Here is a 17,077-nt window from a genome sequence, read left to right as displayed (position 1 = left end):
GTTTAATCCCTATGAAGTCAAAGCTCCCTTCCATAATACGTAATTAGATTGGACCTGGTCTCATCACTGTTTTAAGCTGATTCTTGAGGTCCTTGCTTCTGTTTCCTGCCAATGAGCTAGATCCATCTTATTCTCAACATCAATTGCCAACTACAGCTAACAAAACATACAAAATTATTTTATTGATTCACAGTTTATAATGCCTTGTTATAGCAAAATATGCATTATAAAATAATTTGATACAGTTATCAAAATTATGAAATAATTATACAGTTTGATCCAATCTTTTATTTCTCTAATACCAAGAAATGTACATGAAAAGAAAAAGTGTTATATGTAACTTATCCAAGGATTCATCAGTTTATATGAAGTTAAAACTGATTGTAGCATACCATCTTTGAAAAGCCAATTCAAAACATAAGCATGGCTTATTGTGTACATTTTCTTATAATCTCCTTGAAAGCAAAAAACAACTTTTTCTTCTCTGTATTTCTCACAACACCAAATACAGCATTGTGCAAATGATCAGCTTCTATATAATGCTGACCAAACTGAACAATTACTCAAATAGTTACTTATAGACAGCTTACAAATAGTAAAGACAGAGGCAGCCATTGTAAAAAGCAGATGACCAATCATTACTGGACAGATTTACAATCAATTCCATCCAAAAGGTCAAGATCATCTTGCTGCATGTGGAAAAAGGTTGACATTAAATTTAACTGTCTGTGACATTATAACCAATCTTTACTTTTTAAGGTAATACATTTTGACATAGCAACAGAGAGAAATTTGTTTGTGATTTGTGACAGAAATGACAATTCTAAGGCAGTAATTTTTTCACCTTACAAAATTACTGGAAATCTGTAAAGTGCTACTCAAGGAAAGTAACCAAAAATCTTTACGGTTTAGTTCCTCTGAAAGGTCATAAATACGGTGAAAAATAGCAGAATGCTGTAAAACCAATACCTAGAGGAATCCCAAAACAATGCCAAGAAACAGAATGTACTCATAGCGACTAATACATGCAAATACTGGAAATAAATTCTAACAGATTAAACAGGTTTTGTAGCAACTAAAAGGTATATTCAAATCATTCCAAAACTAATCAAGCTTAAGAATATGGCAATCTTCCCTACTAATAAGAATATAAGCTGGCTAAGTAGCCTGAATAACATATAAATTATAGCCAATATCAGTAGGTATAATTTTTAATGTGTTTTTAATTAAAAAGAAGAAACTAACCCCTTAACCGAATTAAATCACTGATTTAGAGTCCCAATTCTGTATTCTGATAAACATATTCATTTTTATTACTATAGCATCACCCTGATGAGGTATTACGTCCTAACCATACTACAGAATCATGAAGACAAAACTTATCTTTCTGTTGAGAAATGCTGCAACATTCTTCTTTTACTCATTGAATATGCAATACCTAGTCAAGTATCTGACAAATCCTCTAAAATTAAGGAAGAATTAATTATGCGTAATCTTAAAAAATGAAATATCTTTTCAAAACTGGAATGTCGAACACAGGCACGTTTTCTTGCCCAAGTATGTAATTCTGAGGAAATGCTATACAAAACAAAGTTAAATGCATTATAACTCGATAAAAATAGTTTAAAATAAATACCAGAGCTTCAGGATAAAGTGGACATATAAATCCAAATTCTTTGCTCTGACGATTCTCTACTCTTTGTAATTAACATGCATAATGTAGTCAAGCCTTTTCATTTTGAAAATGAAAGTAAGCTAATGCGGAGTATCTCCGGATCAGAAAAATCTTAAGCTTAAATGTCACAAGCATTCTTTGTAAAAAAACAAAGGGAAAAACAAAAAACAGATTTATCATCTGCTTTCAGCTATAAACAATGCCTTAAGCAGATATCTACATTAAGAGGACCAAGAGCATCATTATTTCAATAGATCTGAGAAATACTTTAAATGTTTGCCTTTTAAAACAGTTCAGATACTGAAATACAAATTTCAGGAAATCAGCTTATAGCTCAGATTCTGGTAAACATGATTCTACTCATCAAACTTGAATTACTGTGTGGTTACACACTACAATGGTGGCAATATTTCTGTTCTTAAGAAATTCCAGACAAAAAATCTTTTTATTATGTCACTATCTATAAGCTGCTAGCTAGCTATGATATATCTTTCTCAGTTTGAATTATGCAATTTTTATCATTCGAAATAAGAAATGCAATTTGTACAGAATCAGGCTTAATCTGGAAAAATCTGTAGAGCCCCAAACCTTGCTTTTAATCACAAAAAAGAATCTCTTTCCTTACTCCCCACATCCCCAAAAAAGAAAGCTAAAGTAAACACGAACTCACACACACACATTTCTAAAATTCATATTGTTCAGCTGTTGTCTATTTCTATAAATATCAGATATTCAAATATCCTAAGAAAAATCTGATAATAATAAACAATTACATTGATTAATATATTCTACATGACTAAGAGCTAGAAAAAGCAGTAACCCTACAATCTAATAGTATCATCATAATTCATGAGGTCATACCTGATGACTTAGAGATTGAAAAGGCTCACAGGTTCCAGACTGCATGACCTTTCTATTTCCAGAAACCCCTAAAGATTGCATTTCCTGTCTTATAAAAGATAATCACAGCCATCTCTATGTCTCAGCATCTTCAGGGCTAGTGAAGAAAACATCAAACAGCAGATCTGTCCCATCAGTATCTGTTTAAGCCATCAAGAAGATACAAAATCTCATATATTGTTTATCGTCTCCTCTGCAGTTACAAACACCCAGTATTAAGGCAGGATGACACAGTTGTATTTGCTGAGGCTGCTAATGCTGTCTGAAAACAGTAAGCTTACTGCTTGGAGCAAATCTGTATCATCCAAACAGAGAATGAGCCACATCCTTTAGGTTTCCCACTTCTGCTACTATAAAAATGTCACTTGCCAAAAAGAGTTTAATGTTGTCAATCCTTTAAAAAATAAGCAATGTTCTACTTAATTAAGTATCCAATGTGTCTGCTGAAAATGCCATGTTAAAATATCAATTCTTAATTATTAGTCAGGATTTTTCTACATGATTAAGCTTTAGTATAATGATTTAATAAGCAAATTGTACTCTCTTTTAAAGGAATCTTTCCTCCAAACCATATGTATCATTATTCATCCAACCCATCAAAATTAGAAGTCCTAAATATGAAAAATTTTTATTCTAGCATCTTGAAAACTGCGTTTAACAGTTGATAAATAGATAAGTGCATATTTACCTTTAATTCTCTATAACTTCATTTTTTAAAGACTTATTTATTTATTTATTTATTTATTTATTTGGAGGAAAGGGAAAGGGGCAGAAGGAGAGAAAAAGAAGGGGTCTTTTAAGCCCAATGCAGGGGTCCATCTCACAGCCCTGAGATCACGATCTGAGCCAAAACTAAGAGTTGGACACTTAACTGGGCCACCTAGGGGCCTCTCAAGAACTTCATTTTTATTTCATATTCTTTAGACCAACATGCTTCAAATCAAAATACCTTTTATATTTTAACATCTTCTTCTAAAGAGTTCTATATACACAAAGAGTTTTATATACACAATGTGCTATTGCCAAATTCCAAGACCTCATGGTTAACCCTAGGAGCAAAACCTATGTAACCTATAGGCATTTTTTTTTTAATTTTATTTACTTATGATAGTCATCAGAGAGAGAGAGAGAGAAGCAGAGACACAGGCAGAGAGAGAAGCAGGCTCCATGAACCGGGAGCCCGACGTGGGATTCGATCCCGGGTCTCCAGGATCGCGCCTGGGCCAAAGGCTGCGCCACCCAGGGATTCCCCCTATAGGCATTTTTATTGTGATTTTTCACTACATCTTATTTGTGTTCAGCAAGGGTCTTACGCTTTCTTTCACCACAACATAGCAGAATCAGGAAAGAAAGAAAAACAATATCCTCTAAAATTATAAATGGAAATATTTTCTCTTGGGGGGGGTACTCTAAATACTAAATTCCAGTTAGTTAACATTCAGTGTAATATTGGAAATATTTTCTTTACCATGTGATGAAAGATTGTATTTTAGAAATATAAAATAGACTAAAATTATAACCAATTTAACTGAATTCAAAATCAGGACACCAAGCACAATGTATTATTATCCTAAAACAGCCTTCACATTATGCATAGCCTGAGTTAATGAAGACTTTACTTATATACCTATGAAAATTTTGTTTATAAACTTGTGAAATAAACTAAATAAAATTTAATGATAGCTAAAGTGCTTAGAGAAAATGTTTTCGATAAATGTAGACTAATACCTCAGTATAATCTCCCTTCTCCAACTCAAGACATTTGATGCATAATAAAATGCATTATCATGGAGACTAGTCAAAATGAATCTTAAAAGATTGTGCTTCTTTAAGAAGCTGGCGGTGGGGGAAAAGGTGGAGGAATTGGGACAAAAGGGGAGATAAAAGAGTACAAAATTCCAGTTAGAAGATAAATTCTGGAGAGCTAATGTACAGCATAGTCATTATTGTTAATAATATAGTATTACGTACTTGAAAGTTACACTCTGGTGATAATTATTTTACTATATATAAGTGTATCAAATCAACATGTTTACACCTCAAACTTACACAACATTCTATGTCAATTATATCTCAATATATCTGGAAAAAACAGTTATCACACATAAAATATATACAATTGTTTTGTAAAAAATTAAGAAATTTGATTTAATAGCCTGAGCCACGCTATCTCTTTAGAGAAGCTGCTACTCTAATTGCACAAGTCCAGACAAAGAATTTTGTATTTTGGCTGTATGTATACAATTACACACCTGGATGAAAATTAGATGTAGGGAAACATCATTTATCTATGCAGTATTTTCTCTCTTGTAATCAAACTAGGAACTCGTTCTCAAAGACCTACCTTCTCAATAAGATCCTCCTAAACGACATGATCTCCCTTTCTATTTTAATTCTTTAATGTATAAAATATCAAACACCTTCTATGTTCAGACACCATATAAGTGCTAGAGACTTCCTGACAACACAAAATATGCCATCACAAAAGCAGATAATTAAGTTTTAAACACGATTTGTTTTAATAGAAGAATTAGGAGGCAATATAACAGCAGTAACAGGGCATCTGACCTTAGTCTAGGGATCAGAATGTATCTCCTTAAGTGAGATTCTGGTCAATTCAAGAGTGGTAAATACAGGTGGTTGGGCCATGTAGGGTAAGTGGGAGAGAAGGGAGAGATAAGACTAGAAGAATGAGCCAAAGTCCAAGCACAGGAAGCTTTAGAAACCATTTAAAGCTTAGAAGTCATTGAGCTTTATCCTTAGGGGAATGAGAAGCCATCAAACATAACCACTTTTGTAGTTTTAAATTACCCTGGCTATGGCATAGAAACAGGTATATAAAACAAAACTGAAGAAAGAGAGACAAGGTATGTAATTTTGGTCAGGGGATATATGGTCTAAACAAAAATGGTAGCAATAGAAGTGGAAAGAAACTGATAGATTCTAGATCTATCACTTTTTAGTGATCTATCCAATTTTTAGTTAAAAGAGAGGATATGGGGATTGTGAAAAATGAGGGAGAGAGAAATGTAAGATTGGTTCCCTAACCTTCTCCTTTATTACAGATTTCAATTTGACAATCAATATACTTTCATCACATGCTCTGTTGTATTGTTATTTATCCTTTTCATGTGTATATAACTAGTTTTTATAAAATAGCCAGAAAATTGTGAGAAGTCTTATTTTATCTTTCATCTCTGTCTTCTCATATTGTGCATAACAGTTACTATAAATAACTAAATAAACGAGAAATAAACAAAAAATTGAGATTTTCTTTCACATACTTTGTCATAACACGGATATAAACTTTGTTTTCATGGACATTATTAATTAGTATATATAATCTAATTTTCTTCAGAGTTTTCTTGCCAACACACTTAATCTCTGCAATAAAAATATGAAATTGGGAATACAAAGCTTTTAATTTCTCTACCATCTAGTTGACAAAATAATTTAAATGGAAAAGTTATGTATTTATACTTCATTATTTGACCCACTTAATAATAATTTAGCATGGACTAACCAATCAAAAAAAATAGATATCCATTTTTTTAGATGACCATTGCTCTGTGAAAAAAAATTATTCATACAAATCGCTACTCATACAGTGTTAAGGTATTCTTGTAATAGTAAGGCACAATGCTTCTACAATTTCCCTAACAAATCTAACAAAGCCAAAGCCATAACAAAGGAACCCCTTAGTCTGAATGAAGAAAGAACCAAAAGAGTAAAAAGCATAAATCAAAACTAACTTTATGTAGTTAATGATTTGTTGACTGTCAGACTATACCAAATAATAAATGATCAGCATCTTAAAAACAGCAAGAGCTTTACAATAATCAATACATACTTAGCTTCTATTTTTCACTTTCAGGAAGTATGTGATCCAAAGCCGTCTTTCCAGATAAGGTAGCTGAAATTTAGAGAAGTGACCTGTCCAAGGTCAGCTAATAGCAGGACCAATGGCAGAATTCAGAATTTCTGTCTCCTAGTTTCACATTTTCAACAATAAAATCACAGTCTTTTGATTATATCTTTGTAATAATGTAGTTTCTCTTCATTAATTAAAGTAACTTCCATTTTAATAGTTTCATACATTTTTGGTAGATTGTGAAACATAGTAAATACCTCAGAAACATATCCATAAGAATCAAAAGGTTTTTATTAAAGTATATTTTTATCATAAAGCATCTATTTTTATTTTTATTTAAAGATAATTTATTTCAAAGAATACCTCTGAAAAACTTTGTTTTATATATTACTGCTTTAAAAATCATAAAATAGTTCAACTTTTCAAAGTAATTTGGAAAAGTTACTTAAAAATATTTTAATCTTTCCAGTACATCCAGTTTAAAGAATCTGTCCAAATAAATAGTGCAGATAAAGGTTAATGTACAAAGATGTTTAGTGCCACACTATAAGAGAAAAAACAGGAATATAAGAAAAAGTTTAATTAAATTATAACAAAAATGAAATGCCATGCAACCACTGAGTATTATGAATGAAAGATGCTAATGACAAAGGAAAATGTGGATCATAGAATAAGTGAAAAACAAGATCCCAAATATACTTATGTGGTACAATCATGACTATGTAAAATATACACTAAAAAAAGAGATGAAATAGTGAATTTTAAAAGACAGCCCCCAACATGACTTATTTTATGAATATATATCCCAGAATTCATGATTTTTCTAATAAAAATAGAAAAAAGTTTCTGAGAAGTATTTTAAAGTTGAACAACTACTCTTCTCATATGCTTTCTCTTTCCACTAAAAATTATTCCTCAAATTTCAGTCTCCCTAATGTTTGACTCATATTTCTACTCTAATTTAATGAAAATATTCAAATCTACTTCTATTAGATTATCTATACTTTATTTTTTTTTAAGATTTTATTTATTTATTCATGATAGTCACACAGAGAGAGAGAGAGGCAGAGACACAGGCAGAGGGAGAAGCAGGCCCCATGCAGGGAGCCTGACGTGGGACTCGATCTCGGGTCTCCAGGATCGCGCCCTGGGCCAAAGGCAGGTGCCAAACCACTGAGCCACCCAGGGATCCCAGGTTATCTATACTTTAAAAATCATTCTTAAGGGCCCCTGGGTGGCTCCGTCAGTTAAGCATCCAACTCTTGATTTTGGCTCAGATCATGATCTCAAGGTCGTGAGAACAAGTCCCATGGCGGTGGGCTCTGCCCTATGTGTGGAGTCTGCTTAAGATTCTCTCCCTCTCCCTCTGCCCCTCCCCTGCTAGCTCACCCTCCCTGTCTCTAAAAAATAAAAAATTACTGATGTGCCTTGCATATCATTTATTATTATACATGTGTGTGACTGTTTAATTTCACACTATTTCTATTGAGTTAATGCTGGTACAGACTGTTTCTGGCAAATCAGTTCTCACACTAGCTTCGATGTTATGTGAAAGAAGTTTTCTATAACAATGTTTAATGACTAAATGTAATTCTATCAAATAGAGGTACCAAACTACATTTAACCAAATCCCTATTCTTAGACATATTAGGTTTTTTTTTCCATTTTTCAATATAATAAATAATAGCACAATAAACAACTTTCTGGAAACAGCCTTATATATATTTTCTACTTCCTTAGAATAAATTGGAGTAAGTAAACTTACTGGACCAAGCATAAATATTTTTGAAGTTTTGGATAAAAACTGCCAAATTACCCTCCAGAAGGGTTATGTCCATTTACATTCTCCAACAAAAACATCTTATTTCTTCATTGCCTTGCCAGAACTGGGTATTATCACATAATCTTTATGTAGAATAACAGTCTCAATGTGTTAATATCAAAATAAAGGAAAACTGGGCATACATTAAGACAAAGACTTAAATTAGGATAATTAAACCAAATACAGTTTTGTTTATACATTTTCTAACAACAATAACAAAAACTTAGAAAAAATAAGCTTCTCTGTTTCTATACATATACACAAAGATATAACACTAGTCTCTAAGGAATATACCCTAAGATTATAAAGCAAACAGCAACCTTGGAATAAATGGTACTAAAAATAGTAAAGTTAACGAATTAAAACCAAGTGCAGCACAGGAAAAAATTAAAAAATATATAAAAATCAATGCAGCATAGGGAATATAGACAGCAGTACCATAATAACTTTGTATGGTGACAGATGGTGAGCACTGTGTAATGCACAGAATTGTCAAATCACTATGTTATACACCTGAAAATAATATAACATTGTATATTGACTATACTTCATTTTAAAAATGCAATTACAAATACAAAATTAGTCTTTATTTTTTTCTCTGTGACATCTATGGAATGAATGAATCTAAAGATGAAGAATAATTCACCCAGTACAATGCTAATTCACTCTTCCAAACTATGAAACATACAAACAGAAAGATGGATTTTGTGGCCTCCTGAAATCTTTCAAATGGTTATTAAATATTATCTTTAACCAAGAAACCACTCAGGAGAACCATTGAGTCTCAAAAATACCATGTGTAAGACAAATTGTGTGTGTGTGTTAATTTATTTTCCCCAAGCACCACTTATGCCAGGGCTAAGTGAATGAGGGGAAACATAAAGAAAAATTCACAATGTACTTGATCTTTAAAAGATATCACTGTTTTAAAAAATCAATAAAATAACGATCTTTTGAGTGAAGCTTTCTCATAGATTTACCCATTATTGGATGCCTGGGTGGCTCAGCAGTTGAGTGTCTACCTTTGGCTCAGGGCTTGATCCTGGAATCCCGGGATCAAGTCCCACATCAGGCTCCCTGCATGGAGCCTGCTTCTCCCTCTGCCTATGTCTTTGCCTCTCTCTGTGTCTCTCTAGAATAAATAAATAAAATCTTTTTCAAAAAAAGAGAGACTTACCCATTATTAAAGTGTAATTTTGGTAATACTAAAAATGTACTTAAAGTACATGGAAATTGAAGACAGTTTCCATCTCAATGTAAACTGGGTCACAGGCCATTAATAAATATGATTTTTTAAAAGATATATTTAGGTTAGTTTTGAGAGAGAGAGAGTGCTCGCATGCAAGTGTGACTGGGGGAGGGGCAGAGGGAGAGAACCTTTACACAGACTCCTGCTGAGCTGAGCTCAAAGCCCAGTAGGGAACTCTGTCCCATCACCTGACATCATTACCTGAGTGGAGACCAGGAGTTGGACGATTAACTGACTGAGCCACCCCAGTGCCCCTACATATCATTTTTAACAGAAAAAAAAAAAAAAAAAAAAAAAACACTGAAAAAAAATTAAAACACCTCATAGCCCACCCTTTATTTTTCAAAAGGACACACATAGGTTTGTGGTTCAAAGCACAGGCTATAGAGACAGACTGTGAAGTTCAAATCCTGGTTCTATAACTTTGGGTTCTGTGTGTACTCTCTGTCTCATTTTTTTAATGTTAAATAATGATAATCCTACTAGAGCTGTTGCAAGAATTAAGTGTGATAAATACATATGAGGCAGTTAAAACAGTGCCTAGCATAAAGTAATTGCTGAATAAATCTTTGCTCTTATTCTAAGAAAGCTGGCTTTAAATTCTCTTCCTCCCCCCAAAAAAAGACAAGGAAGTAAAAAAAAAATAGTATAAGATTATGAAACAATCAGAAGTATTGTCTACTCAATATAACTGAGTAGAGTTTTCAAGACATGAAGATGCCAATACAGACACTCCAGATAACTATATAGACACAGAAGTATGTTTTTTTAATTCAAGGATATAACACAACTTTTACACTATAGTGGCTTGGAAGTCAGACAAACTTTGATTAATTCACCAATTAGTGACCATGAGCAAGTTCCTTAAGCTCCTAGCCTCAGTTTTCTCATCTGCAAAATACAATTAATAATGTTATCTCTCCTGTAGAATTTTTTGTAAGGTTAAATAAGAAAATATATATAAGGCAATTAGCATTGTGTACCAACATAAAAGATCAAGAAAGGGGAAAGAAGAATCAGTGAATCACTGAAAAAGTTGGTAAGCTAAAGTTAGGAAGGAAAGTACATAATAGAATACGGCCAGTTCCTTTCCCTCTACTCTATCCAGCGGCCATTTCTCTACCCTCATTATTCTCAATTTTGGCAGCATTTGTCTCACAATCCTGGCACAGGATAATTACTAAATAAATGTAATTAATATGCTAATGACCAGCTAGTTACCAAATCCAACAACTTTTTTTAGTCTTTATTATTTTCAACCTATCTAAAACTACTGTTACTGCCTAGTCAAAAACTTTTTACAAATGTCCTACTCTATCATTTAATGACCTCTACAGTCTCACTCTGACAGAACTTTCCGATCTTAGCAGTGTTCTCTGTTAGCTGTCTGATACTCCACCTACATCCAAGGGCTTACCATTCCCAATAATCATTCTGTGCTTGAAAGCATTTAGCTTTGCTCATGCTACTAAGTGCAGATCTTGGTTCAGATCGTGGTACTGCATTTTTTAACTGTAGCATATTTTACAAGTTATAATATTTAACATGGAAATAACAAGAATACCAGCTATGTAGTGTTCTTTGAAGATTAGAGGAATTAAAAATATATAGTGCTTGATTCACTCAGTGCTCACCTACAACATAGTAAGTCCTTAAAAACTGTTGTTGTCAGAATGAATGCTTTTTCCTTTATTCCATGGATCTAGATCTTATCTATGAACCAAAGTTTAAAAAAAACACATCATCCAGGAGGGAAGCCTTCCCTAATCAGATGTTTTTGATTTTCCCTCTGTCTCAGCTCTTGAATTCCCAACTTTCCTTCCTGACTTTTCTGAAGCACTTGCTCTATTAGAGTATGCATGGCCTTATTTTATTCCTCATTCTCAATTATTAAGCTTCTTAATACAAAAATTTGTGTATGATTCATTTTTATATCACACTTAACATAGTCCCCTGTAAAATATTTATAGAATCAGTGAAAGAATGAAGTTTAATTGTCATTTTTCAGACACTAAAATATACCTGTGTGGGGATGGTTGTTGCAAAACTGGTACTCTTAATGGCAAATAGAAGAGCAGTTTCAAAGATGACTCAAACAAGGGAAGTACAATAAATGTCAGCCATGATATTTGCTGTCACTGGATAATGTTTTGTTAAATTCTAGTTCTCTTCTGTTTATGGGTTGTGGAAGGCAAGAATTAGCCTTTTAAGAAGCTCTTTTTTAATTTAATCAGAGTGTTCCATAAGCCTGACTATAAATAGAGCCATAATAATTTTTTTAAATTTTAATTACTAAAAAATATTCTAATGAATGAGAACACAAAGATAGAAGTGCAATGACATTTATGGCAACAGTATTTATAATAGCAAAATACTAGGAAAACTCTAAATGTTAATAAATGTTTGTTAAATAAATGCAGTTTAAGGGGCACCTGGGTAGTTCAGTCAGTTAGGTGTCCGACTCTTGATTTTGGCTCAGGTTATGAGACCAAGCCCCACATCGGGCTCCGTGCTTTGTGGGGAGACTGCGTGAGATTCTTTCCCTCTCCCTCTGCCCCTCCCTCTGCTTGCATTCTCTCTCTCTCTCAAATAAATTATCTTTAAAAAGATAAAATTTAGACATAAATCATTTTAAATATATACCTAAAAGTCCTTAAGGAACAACATTAAATTGTTAAGTTATTATCACTGGAATTTTAAATTGAGAGGATAGCCAAGGAGGACTGTCTCCAACATTATACCTCCTAAGTGATGAAACTAAATACAAAACATCAAGAAAATGAATTTAAAAATCACCAATATTCTCTTCTCTCTTTTCCTCCAAAAGCAATCACTATTGGGTATACACGAGCAAATAAAGCAGTATAAAAAAAAATCAGCAACAAGAGTCACTTTGTAAATAGCAGTCAAAATAAATGCTGATTATAGGCATGCTAAAAGTCAATTTCAGTTTGTGGCACAGAAGTTTTCTGAAACATGAAATAAGGGAGGAAGAAAAAGAATCTCTTTTCCACTCAATTGACCTTAGGATTCTTAATTTCTCTGTATTTGAAAGTTATATTATTTATTCAGTCTCCATTTTATTGAACTCCAGATATCTTACTGTTATCACTTTGAGGACAAAAAGTAATCACTGCATCATATTCACATACACAAATATTTTGCTTAGTTACAATCTCACATTCAATCCCTTTTGTGTATAGATACATGGATTTAAACAGATTATTGAATCTAGCATAAAAGCCATAATGAAAACAAGGCACAGAAATACAAAAAAGTATTTAGTGTTGACATACTAAGATTTTTGAAATAAACTATCTCAATTTTATTTACATTCAGCAATACTTTTAAACTGAGACAATTACCTGTATAAAGAGAAATTCTGCAAATTTATTTCCTGTTAACTGATGGTTACTTTTAAGTTTCAAATTGGGTTAAGAAGGTTTTAAATCCTGTTTCAAATTAATTAAGTGAAGTAGCAAACTCAAATCAAACAAGAATCTAAATAATTCTGGTCATAGTCACAAACAAAACAGTTGTATTTCCATGTTTCTCTGTTAAAGCCTTTGTCCTTACCATGTTTGGGTTTCCTTTCCCTTCTAACATAAATTCCTTCCTATAAAAAAGTATACACAGAAACAGAAAGGCTCTACTTTGTCTAGCCTTTTAATTTTTTTTTTAACAATCTGCTGTAGTTTCTGAATTTCATTCATTTATTTTATGATGGGCTGCTTTAACACCATGAGATCTAAAAGAAGTAAAGTATGGGGACGCCTGATGGCTCAGCGGTTGAGCGTCTACCTTCAGCCCCAGGGTATGATTCTGGAGTCCCAGAATCGAGTCCCACATCAGGCTCCCTGCATGGAGCCTGCTTCTCTCTCTGCCTATGTCTCTGCCTCTTTCTCTCTGTGTCCCTCATGAATAAATAAATAAGATCTTTAAAAAAGGGAAGAAGAAGAAGAACAACAACAACTAAAGTATAGATCGGGCCTTAGGCATCTTGAAGTATATCTCGAGGAAAAATACCATACAGATAAGAATAGTGCAAATGTATGAGTTGTACATACAAATTTAATGAGAGTTGAGGGGTCTGAACTCTTGTGAAGATTTTCATGCTTAATTTCTAAAATCAAATTATTGGTTTCCTTGACCGCACAGATTTGACTTGTTTATTTACCCTAAGCAGCTACAATATCAGGTCATATGTAATAAGTGATGTCTCAAAGTCACATGTGTTCTAAACAAGATTATTGGAGAAGTAGGAAAAGTGAGTAATAAAAGGAAACAGGTGTCACTTGGAAAAGCCAGCTGCCTCTTGAAAGTCCTCAATTACTGGCATTACCTTAGTAAATGTGTCAAGTTTTGAGTATTTCTCTTAAACTTGTACCCATAGAAATAGTTTTGTTTGCTTACTAAGATCTATTAGTATATATGACTACTGAGGTACTGTCTCTCTAGTACATCACCGTGAAGAGCCAAATTGTAATGAGAAGTTTGTTTACCAATATAGCATGAAACCTAGATGAGTTAGTTATGACTCAAACACTTGACTGTGTAAAGATACCCCATATATATCTAGGAAGGTCACTCCTAAGAGGAGTTGGATAGGTGATGCACTCAACTGCCTATTCTGGACTTGATGGAAACTATCAATTTGCCTCAGTGGTCTTCCTTTGACCATGCTCTCCTGGCTTCTGACTATTCCCTCTTCTTTAGCAATGTTAATACTCAAATTCATTTTAATAAACTATTTTAGGTGGAAGTCATTTGGTTCCTTTGAAGCAATGTTTCATATCTTTATGTATTAAGTGTTGGCTTTAAGGTTTAATTCTCACAAGGCAGCTATACTCAATATTTGGGGTGCAACTCACTGCAATAGAATTCTATGATAATGCACACAAGAAATATTTTTCTTAAAATGAAATGAGTCAAATGTGTTCAACATTCAAAATGTCAGCCTATAGGAAAATGAACCACAATATTTAATTATTTGTACATATTTTTCTTTGAGTAATTATGTAATTTTATATTTTTCCATACCCACATAAAATTTGTTAGAGTCTCTGAAAAATGCTGATTTATTAAATAGGCAAAAGGTTGATTCCAAGTGTGAAACCACATGTTTACAGTCCTTCTTCTGGAGTTAATGTAGGTTCCACTAAGCTTTTTCTTCTTTTTAAGGAGAATTTAAGTCTTAACTTATAAGTGAAGTTTTCCTCAATGGCCCTGTACTTAGGTCATTACTAGTCTCTCTGAAGTTCTGTGTCATTAACTTCACTTACTTGGCATTTAGCCTATGCATGTGGCCTCCAAACACATAACATTTTATTTGAATTTCTATTATGCCAGTTTATCATTGATGAACTTGTTTCATAACATTCATGTACATGTGTTATTTCTTAGCCTATAAACTCCTCCAGAGAAAGAATTTTTAATTTATACAAACATTCAATTAATGTTTCCTGAGAAAGAATGAAAAGCTATCTCTTCAATGAGATTACAAACCTCCTGAGAGCAGAAAATATACTTTAGGATTCTTTAAAATCATAGACTTGAGTGCATAAAATTTCAATAATATTTGCTTTTTCTTAATGAGGACAATATTATTATACATCCACGGGAACGCAGTTTAATTTTAATAAACTGTTGGGCTAAATTTGTATAAATGTACTTTTTATTTTCTCTATGTACAATGACAGTTTATACTTACATCTCACTGCATCATATATAATTGCAGAAAATGAAGCACAATTTAAGATACATGTAGTCTATATATACACATACATACATATATAATAGGTCTATATTCATATAAAAATATGTATACTGATATGATTATTACCTCTTTCAAATTCCAGTGTAAGAGAATTCATTCTATGATGCCGACCCCAGACCTTGTTGGATACAAATGGCACCTGCCATAAGTATTAAAAATACCAAATAAGCAAGGTTCTGTATTAGTCATGAGGGGGCAATGCAGACGGATTAGGCAGGCTCACACACTGTGATTTAAGACACAGGAAAAATGTCAAATTGCTTGAAATTCTCAGTATCAGCTGTCTTTCCATATTTTACTGGATTAAGAAGTGATGTTGCTTAGATTGAACTTTTAAATTTATTTTGAAAATCAGTTTACGCCATCAATCCACTGCTTTCTTTGGAGAACAAGAAAGTTTTAAGTAGCCTGGGGTGCTCAAGGCCGAATATGCCAAAAAGAACTTGGATAAGAATCTGAATGTGGGGATGCGTGGGGGGGCTCAGCGGTTGAGCTCCTGCCTTTGCCCAGGGCGTGATCCCTGGGTCCTGGAATGGAGTCCTGCATCAGACTCCCACAGGGAGCCTGCTTCTCCCTCTGCCTATGTCTCTATCTTTGTGTCTCTCATGAGTAAATAAATAAGATCTTTTAAAAAAATCCAAATGGGAATGCACCAAAAAAAAGAAAAGAAAAAGGTGAAAGAAAGGTGCAAAAATGTATTTGTTTTACTTCACGATTTTGTCAAGAGCCTACCATACTTACTGCATAGTTGACATGCACACTACAACATTAATTTAGCAGCAGAAAAATTTGGTACCCCAAAACATTAATAAAAAAATATGTTGTAACACCTGGAAAGATCTTGCTTTTAAAAGTCCATGATACCTAAATCTTAATTACCAAAAAATCAATAATCTCCAGTAGGGCAGTACTTTACATGTTTTTGTAATCTTCCCTAATTAACAAAGCCAACCACTAAATTCTACTCACAACATGGTGAATGTAAATTATTCAGTTGTGAGTGAAAGACTAAAGAAAGGATGTAGTCATTTTCTATTCAATAAAAAGGATTTCCTTAACATTAAGGAAATAGTTCCAAAACACAATTTTTGAAATGTGGTTTTGATTATAAAGCAGTTTACCTAATAAATTTAGGAAAATAAGTGAAATAATATATCAGTTATGATCTTAGCGATTAAACCTCAGTGAGTATCAATGCATTTCAGACTTCACAGAAGAGATATATTTAGAGACTCTATTTGGGTCAATAACTTTATAATCCTTATTCTAGGATATACTTTTCATTATTCTATACAAAAAAACGAAGAAAATATTCTTTATTCAAGGCTTTAAAAATGACAAATTATAAGCAATAGCAAGAGGTCACTAAGTCAAATGATTCTACCTCAGTGGGGATTAACACCTAAGCCTTCTAAAGCAGATAATTTTTCTATTCTATTTTTAGACAGGATAGAAAAACAAAAATGTTTTTCCTTGGTACTGTTTAATGTTTACTTCAAGAACAAAAATGTTTTTAAACTTTGTAAGTAATTTCCTTTTTATAATTAAGTACATTTCCTTTTATTCTGATCACTAAATAAAATATAATTATACTGTTTTTTATGAACAATAAAAAAATAATTACATTGGGAGAAAGATGAATACTGCTTACCATGTTTCTTAACATGAAAGCATTGCTTAACAAACAACTACAAGACATTTTCCTTGGAAAAAGTATAGATTAGAGAGAAACCAGTGAAGTTAGGAAAGGCTTTATTAAAGTTTTAAATTATTATAATTCACTT

At 32.8% G+C, this 17,077-nt stretch overlaps 1 protein-coding gene across 8 annotated transcripts in view; it reads right to left on the bottom strand.

The window, feature by feature from the left end:
* Positions 1-17,077, bottom strand: part of SLC4A10 (solute carrier family 4 member 10) — a 286,086-nt gene that overhangs the window by 205,236 nt on the left and 63,773 nt on the right. For 4 of the 8 annotated variants that reach the window (XM_025471057.3, XM_049106286.1, XM_049106284.1 and 1 more), the window contains exon 1: positions 2,537-2,852. The exons of 1 other annotated variant lie outside the window; for it this stretch is intronic. In XM_025471057.3, coding sequence (XP_025326842.1) covers positions 2,537-2,617 — 81 coding nt within the window. In that variant the 5' untranslated portion in view covers positions 2,618-2,852. Of the gene's footprint in view, positions 1-2,536; positions 2,853-17,077 lie in introns of those variants that run through there. 3 more of the 8 variants (XM_049106283.1, XM_049106280.1, XM_049106282.1) reach the window with 2 other exon arrangements.

The sequence above is a fragment of the Canis lupus genome, chromosome 36 (genome assembly GCF_003254725.2).
Source record: "Canis lupus dingo isolate Sandy chromosome 36, ASM325472v2, whole genome shotgun sequence".
NCBI lineage: Eukaryota > Metazoa > Chordata > Mammalia > Carnivora > Canidae > Canis > Canis lupus.
This window is presented reverse-complemented; position numbering and strand designations above follow the sequence as displayed.